This window comes from Lolium perenne, chromosome 7, assembly GCF_019359855.2.
Source record: "Lolium perenne isolate Kyuss_39 chromosome 7, Kyuss_2.0, whole genome shotgun sequence".
Taxonomy (NCBI): domain Eukaryota; kingdom Viridiplantae; phylum Streptophyta; class Magnoliopsida; order Poales; family Poaceae; genus Lolium; species Lolium perenne.
The window spans coordinates 253716101-253731005 of record NC_067250.2 but is presented as its reverse complement, the minus strand read 5'-3'; the positions used below and the strand labels follow the sequence as shown (position 1 = coordinate 253731005).

The window sequence follows — 14905 nt, the reverse complement described above, 5'->3', positions numbered from 1 at the left end:
TGTACTTTGACTTAAACTTATTATGTGTCTCAATCTATCTTCATAGATCTTGACACTAAATATGTTTCAGTCCATATCCTTTCATTGAAGTTAATTCTCAATGAAACCTTTTATAATCAAGTATATAATTACATCATTTATAACCAACTATATGTATCTACATAAAGTATTATAAATATGTCTCAGCGCTCCCACTTAATTTCTTGCAAATGCAAGCCTCTTCATCGTTTCGGATGAAATCAAAAACTCTTTGACTATTTCATCCGGTGAAGATTCCAACTCCGCGATACTCACTTCATCCAATTGAAGTTCGTTTACCTATCTAGTATTCCACAGACTAGCAAAACAATTGGTTGTATCTTGTATACACCTTTAATACACACTTCTGTTAAGTAATGTATTTTGCCATCCTACTATCATATCTCATGAAAGAAATATGTAGCGATTACTAGAATAATCCACATAGACTATAAGCATTGCTACGGAAGATCTAATCTTATCGTAGTCAACTCTTTGAACTTTGTCGTAAACAACTTTTCGACAAGTCGAGCTTATTCAAGGATATTTCATCCAAGTCCATCAATTTTATAGATCTGTTTACTTTCAAAAAGTATTCATCTATCTTGGATTTCATGGCGTATAGCCATTTTAACGGAGTCAGGGCCCATCATAACTTCTTTGTATGTAGTTGGTTTATCATTGTTCAAAAACAATCCTTTGTTCACAAATCATTTATTTGATCACAAAGTAAACCATACCTACAAGGTTCAATAAGTACTTCGATCTCCATGACTATAACATTTTGTAGACATGGGAGCCATGATCGTTGTGGCCGCTTCCGGAACCAATTCCGATGCTGCGCTACTCTGATCATTATGCTCAGGTTCATAAACCTTATCAAGTTTTATTGTCCTCCCACTCAAATACTTCGCTAAAAACAATTTCTTGGAAATAAGTAAGAAACATCGACAAACACTTTTGTCTTTGTCTCCATAGTGGAAAGAATTCCCAATCAATTCTGTGGGATAACCAACAAAGACATTCATCCGATTTTGGTTGTAAACTTATTTACTTTATGCTATGCATTCCAAAATTTAAGAAAGGACTATTAGGGTTCATACCCATGCCATAACTCGTATGGTGTCATTTCAACGGATCATGATGATGCTCTATTTAGTGTAAAAGCGGTAGTCACTAAAGCATAATCCACAAAAATATAATAGCATCAATATTTTATCTCATCATTGACCCAACAAGGTTTGGATACATCTCTCGGATACTCCATCATCACTATGATACTCCAAGAAACGTGAGTTGTAGAACAATTTCATAACTCTCTTAGATGTTCGCTAAAACTCGTAATTCAAATATTTACACTATGATCCAATCATAGATATTTGACTTTTCTATTACGATGATTTCCACCTCATGCTGAAATTTATTTGAATCCATTCAAATGTTTCAAACTTCTTCCTTATCGAATAAATATATCCACATATATATACTCAATTCATTGTTGGAAGTTTTCATGAAGTAGAAGAATCTCCCACACACAACTATGCCCAGTGAACCACATACATCATCATGTATGTTTTCACTAAGTTAGTTGCCCGTTCAACTCTTGGCCTATGAACGGTATTTCAGTCATTCTCTTTAGAAAAGATTTGCAAGCGCCAAACGATTCAAAAATTGAATGACTCCAAAAATCCATTTGCATGGAGTTCCTTCATGCGTTCCTCTCTAATATGACCTAAATGGCGGTTCCATAAATAAGTGGAATTCAAATCATTTGCCTTATGGCATTTTAGCGTCAGTATTATGTATGTGTGTTTCACCATTAAGATTTATAATAACTTATCCATCGTACATGGAGTAATGTCATAATTTGAACAACTCATTGTTTTCATTTGACCAGAGCAAAATAACAATTATTAAGTTCTTTATTATAAATTCTAAGGGCTAGATAGAGCGCCATCGACGAACATAATAACACTTTATTTTTGCTCCAGAAGTGCATTCCTATCATATTCCTTGTCAGTCACTTAGGCCATTGTATTCTTGTATTGCGTTGTTTTGTATGACATTTCATATCAACCAATATGGTACTAATACCCAAGAATTTCATTGTGTGACCAAACTAGGAATACAACCATAACATGTATATCATGTATATACACCTGAGCTAGACTTTCTAGTCTTCTCTTTTCTTTCTGCCAAAATATCTTTTGTAGTTTCTCTTTTAGCTTTCCTCATTATTCAGAGAACACTTCACCTTCTAGATTTGTTGGTCAAATACCAATAACCTTGAGGTTCTTATTTTGAAGTTGATCATCATATGACAAGTGTTCCAGATTTCACTATTAGTAACTTTGTAATATGATGAACAATTTCACTCATAATTTTATCCATCAATTCATGACGACTTTCCGAGACCATGTCTGTACATGCTAGGCTCGTAAAGTTTAACCTCAGTACTCGCATGTGCAAATCTGGCTTGCACCCGTTGTATGCACACGTAGAATCTATCACACCCGATCATCACGTGATGCTTCGAAACGACGAGTCTTAGCAACAGTGCATACTAAGGATGATCACTTCATGGATATGCGAATATCGTTAGTGCCCCAATAATTGGAGGATTGGGACGCCTTGCATCTTCAACCTTCGTACATTCCCATAAAATTTATGAGTTTATGTAGTCTCACCAAATTATATTCTATCATCTTGCAATAAGGTCTTAGATATCACATATATCTCATACCTTGATTATTTCTGAAAACAAAATTTTCAGCTCCTTACTTTTCAAACAGATTTGAACTTCAAGTTTCACGGAGACAAGATGACTTTAGGTACTAATTGAAATCATAGCTCTTTGAATCAACAATGTGAGATTTACTAAAAGTTTGCAATAGGACTTAAACAATTCTTGATTCTTGAACAATACGGTACCAGTCCGTAAAGTTTCTTGTCAGATTTTAACAGTATTTCTATCTCAATTACAAGACTAGCGCATGGTAGAAAACGGATGCCAATTCTACAAAATTAATTCAAAATACTACTCAGACTATGTTTATGATAATTAGTTCATGTTTTAATCTAATTACTAATGAACTCCCACTTAATACAACATCCCTCATAGTTGTTAAGTGGTACACGATCCAAATCCACTACACCAAAACCGATCATCACGTGAGATGATGTAGCTTCAATGGTGAACATCAACATGTTGATCATATCATCCATATGATTCGTGTTCAACCTTTCGGTTTCCGTTGTCCCGAGACCATGTCTGTACATGCTAGGCTCGTCAAGCAAACCCAAGTATTCCGCGTGTGCAACATGGCTTACACCCGTTGTATGTGAACGTTGATTCTATCACATCCGATCATCACGAGATGCTTCGAAACGACGAACTATATCAACGGTGCATACGAGGGGAGAACACTTTATTATCTTGATATTAATGTGAGGGATCATCTTATAATGCTACCGTCGCGTTCTAAGCAAAATAAGATGCATAAAGGATTAACATCACATGCAATTCATAATGTGATATGATATGGCCCTTTAGTCTTTGCGCCTTTGATCTTCATCTCCAAAGCACGGACTTGATCTCCATCATCAACGGGCATGATCTCCATCATCGTCGGCGTAGCGTCAAGGTCCATGGCGCCGTCTTCATGGTTGTTCACCGCATGTAGCAACTATTACAACTACTTTGAAATAATACTCAACATGAAATATAAAGACAACCATAAGGCTCCTGCCGGTTGCCACAATACAATAATGATCATCTCATACATATTCATCATCACATCATGGCCATATCACATCACCAAACCCTGCAAAAACAAGTTAGACGCCTCTAATTTGGTTTGCATATTTTACGTGGTTTAGGGTTTTCGAGTGAGATCTAATCTACCTACGAACATGAACCACAACGGTGATACTAGTGTTGTCAATAGAAAGAGTAAATTGAATCTTCACTATGGTGGGAGAGACAGACACCCGCAAAGCCACTTATGCAATACAAGTTGCATGTCGAACGTGGAGCAAGTCTCATGAACGCGGTCATGTAAAGTTAGCCCGAGCCGCTTCATCCCACCATGCCACAAAGATGCAAAGTACTCGAACTAAAGACAACATAAGCATCAACGCCCACAAAACAATTGTGTTCTACTCGTGCAACCATCTATGCATAGACACGGCTCTGATACCACTGTAGGGATTCGTAGCATAGAAAACAAAAAATTTCCTACCGCGAGAACGCAATCCAAGCCAAGATGCAATCTAGAAGACGGGAGCAACGAGGAGATGATCGAGACTCACCCTTGAAGATTTCCAAAGCCTACAAGATGAGGCTCTTGTTGCTGCGGTAGACGATCACTTGCCGCTTGCAAAAGCGCGTAGAAGATCTTGATCACGGTGCCACGATCGGGCAGCACCTCCGTACTCGGTCACACGTTCGGTGTTGATGAAGACAACGTCCTTCTCCCCGTTCCAGCGGGCAGCGGAAGTAGTAGCTCCTCCTTGAATCCGGCAGCACGACGGCGTGGTGGCGGTGGCGGTGGAGATCTCCGGCGGAGCTTCGCTAAGCGTGCGGGAGAGGTGGAGGAGAGAGGGGCGGCTAGGGTTTGGGAGAGGGGGTGGCCGGCCTCTATGGGGTGCGGCCAGCTTGGTGGCTTGTAGTGGCCGGCCCCCTCCCCTATGCCCCTCATTATATAGGTTGATCCCCAAGTGTTGGACTACAAGTCTTCGAATAAGACCCCAACCCAAAACCTTCCATGTTGTAGGGAAACCTACCCAAGGTGGGATTCCCACCTCAAGTGGGACTCCCACCCTTCCATGGGGGGGGGGGGGGGGGTGGCCGGCCACCCTTGGTGGAGTCCACCTGGGACTCCACCCCTCTAGGGTTGGCCGGCCATGGGAGGTGGAGCCCCTTCGGGACTCTGCCTTCCAAAGTGATTTCTTCCGGACTTTTCTAGAACCTTCCATAAATGCACCGGATCATTTCCAAACTTGGAATATGACTTCTTATATATGAATCTTATTCTCCCGACCATTCCGGAACTCCTCGTGATGTCCGGGATCCCATCCGAGACTTCGAACAATACTTCGAACTCCATTCCATATTCAAGTTCTACTATTACAACATCAAACCTTAAGTGTGTCACCCTACGGTTCGTGAACTATGTAGACATGGTTGAGAACTCTCTCCGATCAATAACCAATAGCGGGATCTGGAGATCCATAATGGCTCCCACATATTCAACGATGACTTAGTGATCGAATGAACCATTCACATACGATACCAATTCCCTTTGTCACGCGATATTTTACTTGTCCGAGGTTTGATCATCGGTATCACTCTATACCTTGTTCAACCTCGTCTCCTGACAAGTACTCTTTACTCGTACCGTGGTATGTGGTCTCTTATGAACTTATTCATATGCTTGCAAGACATTAGACGACATTCCATCGAGAGGGCCCAGAGTATATCTATCCGTCATCGGGATGGACAAATCCCACTGTTGATCCATATGCCTCAACTCATACTTTCCGGATACTTAATCCCACCTTTATAACCACCCATTTACGCAGTGGCGTTTGATGTAATCAAAGTACCTTTCCGGTATAAGTGATTTACATGATCTCATGGTCGAAAGGACTAGGTAACTATGTATAGAAAGCTTATAGCAAATAACTTAATGACTTGATCTTATGCTACGCTTAATTGGGTGTGTCCATTACATCATTCATATAATGATATAACCTTGTTATTAATAACATCCAATGTTCATGATTATGAAACTAATCATCTATTAATCAACAAGCTAGTTAAGAGGCTTACTAGGGACTCCTTGTTGTTCACATAACACACATGTATCAATGTTTCAGTTAATACAATTATAGCATGGTATGTAAACATTATCATAAACACAAAGATATATTATAATAACCATTTTATTATTGCCTCTTGGGCATATCTCCAACAGCTGCGCCGTAGTACTCGCCGTCTGGCTCGGTTGTCGTCGCACGGGAGAGCAGGATCGTACTCGGGATTAGCTCCGACGCGAACCTGCCGGCTGTTTTAGGGCCAAACGCTGTCGGTTACGCCGCCCTTCCGCGCCGCCCATGACCTGTTCGGTCAATTGCGCCGGTAGGTTTCTTCTCCTGTTTTCGGAGCTATTGTGAGCGGTCATTGATCCACAGTTCGTACCCACGCAGATGGACATGTGGCAGATGCTGCAGAAGTTCCACGCCGAGGTCGTTGACTCCTCTTCCGACGAGGAGTCCGATCAGTCGACGCAGACATTGGCAACTACTGCGGCCTCCATGATCCACGAGTTCACTTCAAATGAGGGGTCGGTGCACCGGGGCTCTGTGAAGGGCCGCTCAAAAAACTTGCCGCGCAACAGAGTGCAAGGGCAGCTCCGGCTCCACAAGGACTACTTCCACCTCACCGATCCGGTGTTCAAGGAAAAAATGTTCCGGCGCCGGTACAAGATGTCAAGGGAGCTGTTCTTGTTCATTCTCCGGGGCGTCAGAAACTACGACCCGTACTTCCAATGCAGGACCGATGCAACAGGTGCGCTAGGCTTCACCTCCTACCAAAAATATTCCGCCGCTATTCGCATGCTATCATATGGAATGACTGCTGATATATTCGATGAGTATCTTCGAATGGGTGAGAGCACGTGCCTTGAGTCCATGTACCGGTTTTGCCGAGCCGTGATTGCCGTGTTCGGACAGCATTACTGTAGGGAGCCAACTGTTGAGGATACAAGGCGGCTGTTGTCTATCAACGAGTCTAGAGGGTTCCCAGAAAAGATTGGCAGCATAGATTGCGTACACTGGGACTGGAAGAACTGTCCATTTGGATGGCAGGGTCAGTACAGCGGGCATGCGGAGGTACGTACAGTCATTCTTGAAGCTGTCATATCTCAAGATTTATGGATTTGGCATTCATTCTTTGGCATGGCCGGTTCCAACAATGACATCAATGTGTTGCACCGATCACCGGTTTTCAACCGGCTCATGCAAGGCAAAGCTCTCCGGGTGAGCTATGAGATCAATGGAAATGAATATGACAAGTCATATTATCTTGTTGATGGCATCTACCCTGACTGGGCCACACTAGTGAAGACTGTCCGTAATCCAAACTTCGAGAAGACGAGGAGGTTTGCCAAGATGCAAGAGGCTTGCAGGAAAGATGTGGAGCGTGGATTTGGTGTGCTTCAAGCTCGGTGGGCAATTGTCCGTCACCCGGCAAGAACATGGTCGCTGAAGATCATGCATGAGGTGATGACATGCTGCGTGATTATGCACAACATGATCGTTGAGAACGAGCGTCCTGATGGCCGCAATGAGAACCACTGGGACTTTCAAGGTGAACTACTTGCACCACTCTATGGGGCTTTATCTTGGAAGAACTATCTGCATATGAATGTAGAAATCACTGACGAGAACGTCTGCAAACGCTGCGGATCTGATTGAGCATCAGTGGGCATTGGCTGGCTATGAAGACCATGACTAGATGAATACCATCTTATTTTCATTTTCATGTAGACTTTTTTAAATTTAGATGTAATAAGGACTATGACTTAGTTGAATCTCTTTATTCTGTTGTTTTCAAACTTCATATTTCATGCTGACGCGGAAATGCGGGAGGCACCCCCAGGCGCAAACGGACGCGCGGACAAAAACAATCTTTCTCGCGTCCGCCGCGCGACGCAAACAGATGCTCGCGGACACCGATTTGCATCGCGCCGCTGGAGATGTCCTGATGCATCACGTCGGAACTAAAGAAGCAAGCTAGCTAGAGAGGCTAGAGCCAGGGCGAGTCGTAGAGGGGGGTGACCACGGCCTTGACGGCAAGGAACTTGTCGAGCGCGTGAATGCTGGCGTCCTTGCCGAACCCGCTCATCTTGCGGCCCCCGAACGGGCAGTCGCCGTCCATGACGAAGTAGCAGTTGAGCCACACCACCCCAGCACGGATCGACCGGATCATCCTGTTCGCTACATCGATGTTCTTGGTCACCACCCCGGCTGCCAGCCCATACCTCGTGTCATTTGCCTTCGCGATCGCTTCCTCCATCGTCCTAGAATAAACAACCATGAATCTTTTCTCGTCACCATAGCGCAACATTTTATCCCTATCGATCTATCGGTTGAGATGGGGGCGAGAGGTTTACCTGAACTTCATCAGGCACATGACTGGTCCGAAGATCTCCTCCCTTGCTATGATCATGTCATCCTGCAAGTTGAGAGAGAGGCTTTCTGCCATGTCAGATACTTGATAGGATTGAAATGCGTCTTTTGCGGGTGTATTTTCACCTTAACATCGGTGAAAACTGTAGGCTCGATGTAGTAGCCTTTCTGACCACAGGGCTTCCCTCCTGTCAGGATGGTGGCGCCTTCTCTCTTGCCATGTTCGATGTAGCTCAACACCCTCTCATATTGTGCCTTGTCCACCTACATATGCACAGCCCATGTTAACATTACGAACGTTCTAATTCAATATGGATCAGTTTGTGCTGCGCAAAGAACAGGGGATGCATGCTTGATCGATTTTTACCTGAGGCCCTTGATTGACACGAGGGTCGAAAGGATCGCCGACGACCCAGTTCTTCATCCTGTCCGCCAACTTATTCTCGAACCGATCGTAGATGCCCTCCTGCAGGTACACGCGGCTTGCCGCCACGCACGCTTCACCCTGCAAATTCCAGTGCAAACCAATGTATAAATGATCAGTTACTCTGGCATCAATCACTCTTGCTAAGACGGCTTAAGCATTCTGTAACTGTAAGATTTTGCCCCACCTTGTTGAAGAAGTTAGCGCTGATGGCGAGATCGATGGCCATGTCTACATCGGCGTCATCAAAGATGATGAGCGGAGACTTGCCGCCCAGCTCGAGAGACACCGGCTTCAGGTTGCTCCTTGCTGAGGCCTCCATTATGAGCCGCCCAACTGCTGTCGATCCAGTGAAGCTGACCTGGATGGATAAAAATGCCGCCGCATTCGTTGCAAGCAACACATATCAAATCTCATAAACAGAGCAAGAAAAGAAAAGGACTTGCTGGATATTGTGGGAGATTAAGATTACCATATCAACGTCCATGTGAGACGCGATTGCTGCTCCTGCGGTTGGACCGAAGCCTGTGATCACATTGATCACCCCATCTGGGACTCCTGCCTGAACAGGCAGGTCAGAACAGAACACGAGAAAGTTCAGACCAGCACTAACTGAACCGAACAGCTACATACATACTGTTACACGCCGGTCAATCTAACCTGCTTGGCTAAGTCAGCAAAGTACAGGGCACTCAGCGGAGTCTGCTCGGCGGGCTTGACAACCATGGTGCAGCCAGCGGCCAACGCTGGGGCGACCTTGCTGAAGAACATGATGGCGGGGAAGTTCCAGGGGATGATGAGCCCAGCAACGCCGATGGGCTCGCGCAGGGTGTGCCCCTGGAACTGCCTCGACATCTTGAGTGTCTCACCATGGATCTTGTCAGCGGCCCCCGCAAAGTAGCGCAGGGCGCGGCCGCAGCTTCCAATGTCGACCACCCTGGTCACCATGAGCAGCTTGCCTGCGTCCAGGCTCTCCAGCCTGGTCAGCTCCTCCGAGTGTTGCTCCACCAAGTCCGCGAGCTTCAGCATGATCTTTCCTCTTTCCTGCATGCCATTAATTTTTCATTTTAGATTGAACTATGCCAGTGTTTACAAATACTCCGTCTCTTATCATTTTGTAGGGTGAAAAATTGATGGAAGAAATAACCGTACGGATCCGGACATGCGAGGCCATTTGCCATGATCAAAGGCTTCCCTTGCCGCCCTCACGGCCAAGTCTACATCCTCTTTGTCACCTTCAGCGATGTTGGCGATCACATCCCCGGTGCGGGGATCTCTGGTCTCGAACGTCTTACCTGAAGAAGAAATATCAAAGGTCACACCCAAGAAAATCAAATGGGAGAAACCCCTAGAATTTCTATCGTGGACCCTACTTGACAGATTTCCCATTTCTGAAATCAGAATCTTCTTTATCAACTAATTTACATATCACCGAGCCTAATTTATTTGTAAAGAAAATATAATAATATCAAACTGATATCAAGTACACCCGATCTCTTGAACTACAAAATATCAAGAGCCGGTCGAAACAAAGAGTATGCACATGACCAAATTACTAAGAAAAAAAAACTAGGAATATGACACAAGTGACGTTGAAGCTATCAACACAAGCAGTAACAACCTTTAAGATCAACCACCACCATCAACAACACCTGTATTGCAAGAAAAGTTCTCCAAATGCAATGTCTTTATGAAGATGAAGGGAACAACGTCAAGCACAACCTTTGCCAAATCGAACCAATGTAGACCAGGTCATGGGTTTTTACCTAGAGAGCAAGTCCTACCAAAGTCCAAGCAATGCATTCAACAATGGGATGATACGTTAACGGCATTATTGACAGATACAACCAATGAATTTTAGACATCTAGTTTCCCCCCGTTGAATTTTAGACATCTAGTCCAAGCAGCACATGCTTGTAAGAGAAACTCTAGCAGACCCCTTTCCCGCGGCTCTTAAAAATACGGAATTATTTTTGATAAAGGGATTTTTATTAACTCAAACTCGCATCAAGGCAACAGACACATAAGAGCTACACCCGTCCTCTACATAACGAAGATGCATACAACAAAATAAAAAAATAAAAACCAGTTTGACACAAGCTCAAAGTCAAAGATATACAAGTGATGACTTAGTAATGGTTTAGCACAAGTCACATCCGAATCGACATGAAATATTTTAAATAACTCCAAAAAGAATCGCAAGTTTCTTTTACCAAAATAATTTTTTTACAAGACCATAAATATTTCAAGAAACATGGAAAATAAATGATTTTTTAAATATAAATAACTTTATTCTATAAGGAAAATTATAAGTACAATGAATACGTTGAGAATTTTGAGAATTTGGATGTAATTTAGGGTAAATCTTTTTTAAAAAAATTGGTAAATTAGTTGTGATTTTTTTCATAAATACTTGTTAGTTGATACAATTTCACTTAAAAACTGACTCGAGATTATTGTGTCAATTTTCCCGAATCTTTTTTCCCCCGAATTAAAATATTTTATTGACTATTTTCCATTTTTTTTCTTTATTTGCATCTTTCTTTTGCTCTTTTCCTTCGATAATTTGTGCTGGTTGGGCTACTACATCTACATGTGCGCCGCATTGCCATCCTATGTCCGGTAATGCGTACATCAGCTACGTTATGCAGTGATGGAGCTTTAAAAAAATCATGGGCTGGCAAGGCGAAGAATTCGATGCCTTGAAAAGTAACCGGTCCATTTGTGCGAAGTGCTTCGCATGGTTTCAATTCAAGCAAGGGCAAACAATTTGCTGCTGGCCCTGAATGACCTTATCCAATTTCACTTAGGCCATCTCATTTTCCTTTTCAAGACAAAATCAATTCTTCTCTGAGTGGCCTTTCCCATGGCTGTTGCAATTTGCAAAATTGAATAACAAAATAGGTAAACGATCCTTAGCTAATGCTACCAAATTGCCAACCAAGAATTTGGGGAAAGAAAGAAATGTACCTGCCTAGAGAGATTGGAGCAGAGAAAATCTCGATTTGGCCGGAGCGTTGCTAGCCGGCTGCTGGATCTCTGGCCGGTTCGCCGTGCCCGTGCGGCCGCACTCGGAAGCTGCGGCGGTCCCCTGTCCGCCCCATAACCGCTGGCGGCGGCGCGGTTCTGCTGCCTCCTGTGTCTCCTCCACCAATTCCTTTCTGTTTTCCCCCGTTTGGCCAATTTCCCCATGTTTCTGCTGTCTAAATCACAAACCTAGCAAGGTGCCCCCATCCCCCTGGCAAGCGTCGACAGAATGAGGTTGAACCTGGAACTCTGTATTTGCGTCCAACAAACGAGACAGTCAAGCGTTCTGGTGGGCTGGGCCTTAGATGCATACGAGTCCATTTTGTATTTTGCAAAAAAGAGAAGCAAGCGCGTACAGACTCACATATACTTACATACACTCACCTTTATAAACGCACGCACGTACATCCTATCCCTATGAAAATCTTCAAGAGACTGCGTCTAAAAACTTCATCCCATGGGCCTTGAAATTGACGAAGTCATCACGAACGCCTCGCTGTCGACGAAAACGTCGCCTCTCACTGAAGAATATTCCGCCTTTAACGAGACACCAAAGTGTCAAACCTGATGTTTGAACTCTGGTGGGCTCGGGTGCCACTGCCCTCCTAACCACCACTCAACCACAGGTTGGTTCTCACCAAGATTTTTACTCGTTCTCCTAAAAATGTTGGTTGTCAAATTAACAAAATTTAAGTAAATTATGTATAAAATAATAGCGGTGGGTACCGAGAAAACTGATTACTGGCGATATTTTAAAAGTATAGACCGAGAAAAATATTCCCGCTCTTGACTCGATGTAATCAGAGACGGAAACATGTCAATCTTGAGAAGGTGCTCCTATACACTACTTTAAGGCAGAATGTCTTCTACCTCACTTCTCTTTTTAGTGTTGTCACTGGAGGTCCACCTTCTCGTCGACCCACCCGTTGTCGCTTCCAGCTTGACAGCCGGCTCTCACAACCCACGACCAACGTCACTACCATGGTGCCTCGCCACCCCACCCTGCCTGAGCCTTCCCTAGTCAACAATCCCTCAAAATCCTTCTCACCCCTAGTCGACAATCCCTCTAAATCCCTCCCACCCCTAGTCGACAATCCCTCTAAATCCCTACCTCCCTCGGCGCCAACGAGACCCCACCCGCACCTACGCCCTCTAACCCTAAGTTTGATCGTCGGCGAGACCCCACCCGCACCCCACCCCATAACCCAAAGATTTATTCCTCACCTCCGTCGGAGCCACTACAGGCAGCCGCAGCATCCCCATCTACAGTGAGATCTTCGCCTGACCTCCGGCGCCGACGATGCACACCCTGCACCTCCACCCCTAACTTCTTTGGTCGGTCAGGAGGAAGATAAGAAGCAGTCAACCATAACCCACGCCCTAAACCCCTCGCTAACGGGCCCTATCCACCACCGCAAGCACGCCTAGGAGTAGGCATCTTGAGACGCATCATATATACTGTATCATCGATTGGCATATATCTCACGGGTGCATGCTCGTACAAACAACAAATGGCCATACCCATGCAGCGCACACGTCGGGGAAAAAAATGGTGGACCATTTGAGAGGATGCAGATTCCCCCAGGCGCTATACGTCACGTAGTGCACAACAATTGTTACAGATGCACACGTACACGAGCTTCTAGAAGAACCAGGCCGTACCCCTACATGTGTTGTCTTTGCCACTTTATCATGCAAAAGTGTTCATCCGTGGTGGCTCTCCCCTACTCGATCTCCTACTCACTGGAAGTGGGCTCCAGCAAGCTTATAGTGGGTCCCGTTTGGGTAGAGATCAGATTTGGCTACAAATTGATTTCCCAATTTAGGTTAGCACGTGTATGTCTTTTTCCAGAGAGTGAATGGTAAGGGAATTTTCAACGAAACGACGTAAATGGATGCGGAGACGCGGAGCGATCGTTTACGACCATGCAGTCGAAAAATCCAGTATGCGTTGCTTCGTTGGAGATGCTTCAATGGGGAAGATCTGTGCACTTTTGTTCAAGAGATATAGGAGTACTCAGAGATATAGCCACGCTAGCTAACCTGTTGCATTTTTTATGTCTAGATGTTAACTGAAATTTAATGATATCACATGACCAAGAATTAGTCAATCGCTAGAAGAAGAAAAAAAATAAGGTGTGCCATACTTTTGTTTGACTCAAAGAAGTTACGATGACCGCTTTTAAATGCAAAAAAAAAAAAAAAAAACACGGTGTGTACTGCAAAGCGAATTTGCTTCAACTGGGCACCCCCTTCTTTTAAAAAGAATAGAAAATTGTACTTTTAAGTTTGAAAAAAATCCAAATTTATTTCAGCAATAAATATACATGGTCCATATATCCACTAGAAATTTCACAGAAAACTCGAAATGTTTTAGGCTATAGACAAGTTCCTGACAAAATTGGTCTTTTTGTATCTCCCAAAATATGACGTATTTTTAGTGAAAAGTTTGTCGTACAGCCTTGGTGTATATTTATAGCTACGTATTTGTTTGCAGATTTTTTGGATACTTACAGTTGAAGTTTCAAATTTTTCAAAAAACGGGATCACTGAAGCCCAAGTGCACGGATGAGCTTTCGTGTGTACTGCTAGCTACTAGCTATGGAGGCCCGTGAATAACCACGCACGCAACAACGCGAGCTTGCGGACAGTAGCCATGACATGTCGCCAGAGAACTTGTGCGTCCGTTTTGATTTGTGAACATGCGACTACTGCAGAGTGCAGACCATACTTGAACGATCAATGGTGGAATGGAAGCGCAGGGTAGTGCAGGGGCAAGACGGAGAGAGATGAGAAAGGCATGGGACGTACCAGAGACGGCGTCGACGAACCTCCCGTCGACGAATAGCTTGGTGAACCTGATCTCCGGCATCTCCAAGGGCGCGCCGCCGCCGTTCTCCGCGCGCTCGCCGCCATTGCGCTCGCTCGCCATGGCCTCTCTTCCCTCCACTACCAGTCTCCCTCCCGAGCTGCTGCCGTTTCTCGTCGAGTACTGCGGTGGGTGTGATCGAGGCGAGGACAACGGGAGGGGCTCAGCGTGATTTATTAAAGAAGTAGCCCGGGGCTTGGCTGTGGCGACCTGTCCATTTTGTTAGCTTGTGGAGGGTCTCCCACACGATAGGCCACACTGGCGGCGAACCCTGCCCAACACGGGTAGCAATGTGTCCTTTAGCTCCGATCGACGTAGTACCAGCACACGTTCATCCCTGGTGCTAAAGGCGTAAAACGTAGTGACCACCGTAT

At 44.4% G+C, this 14905-nt stretch overlaps 1 protein-coding gene across 2 annotated transcripts; it reads right to left on the bottom strand.

Moving 5' to 3' along the window:
* Nucleotides 1-7598: 7598 nt before the first annotated feature.
* LOC127313386 (aldehyde dehydrogenase family 2 member C4) lies at nt 7599-14697 on the bottom strand. Of its 2 annotated transcripts, none has more exons than XM_051343897.2 (9): nt 14474-14697; nt 9788-9930; nt 9296-9679; nt 9108-9197; nt 8823-8996; nt 8579-8716; nt 8338-8475; nt 8196-8257; nt 7599-8102 (listed from the first exon to the last, which is right to left on the bottom strand). In XM_051343897.2, the coding sequence occupies exons 1-9, from the start codon at nt 14592-14594 to the stop codon at nt 7829-7831; spliced, it is 1524 nt and encodes a 507-aa protein (XP_051199857.1). In that variant the 5' UTR covers nt 14595-14697; the 3' UTR covers nt 7599-7828. The 2 variants fall into 2 exon arrangements, with proteins under 2 accessions (XP_051199857.1, XP_051199858.1); XM_051343898.2 differs by lacking the exon at nt 14474-14697 and adding an exon at nt 11606-11816.
* Nucleotides 14698-14905: the final 208 nt, after the last annotated feature.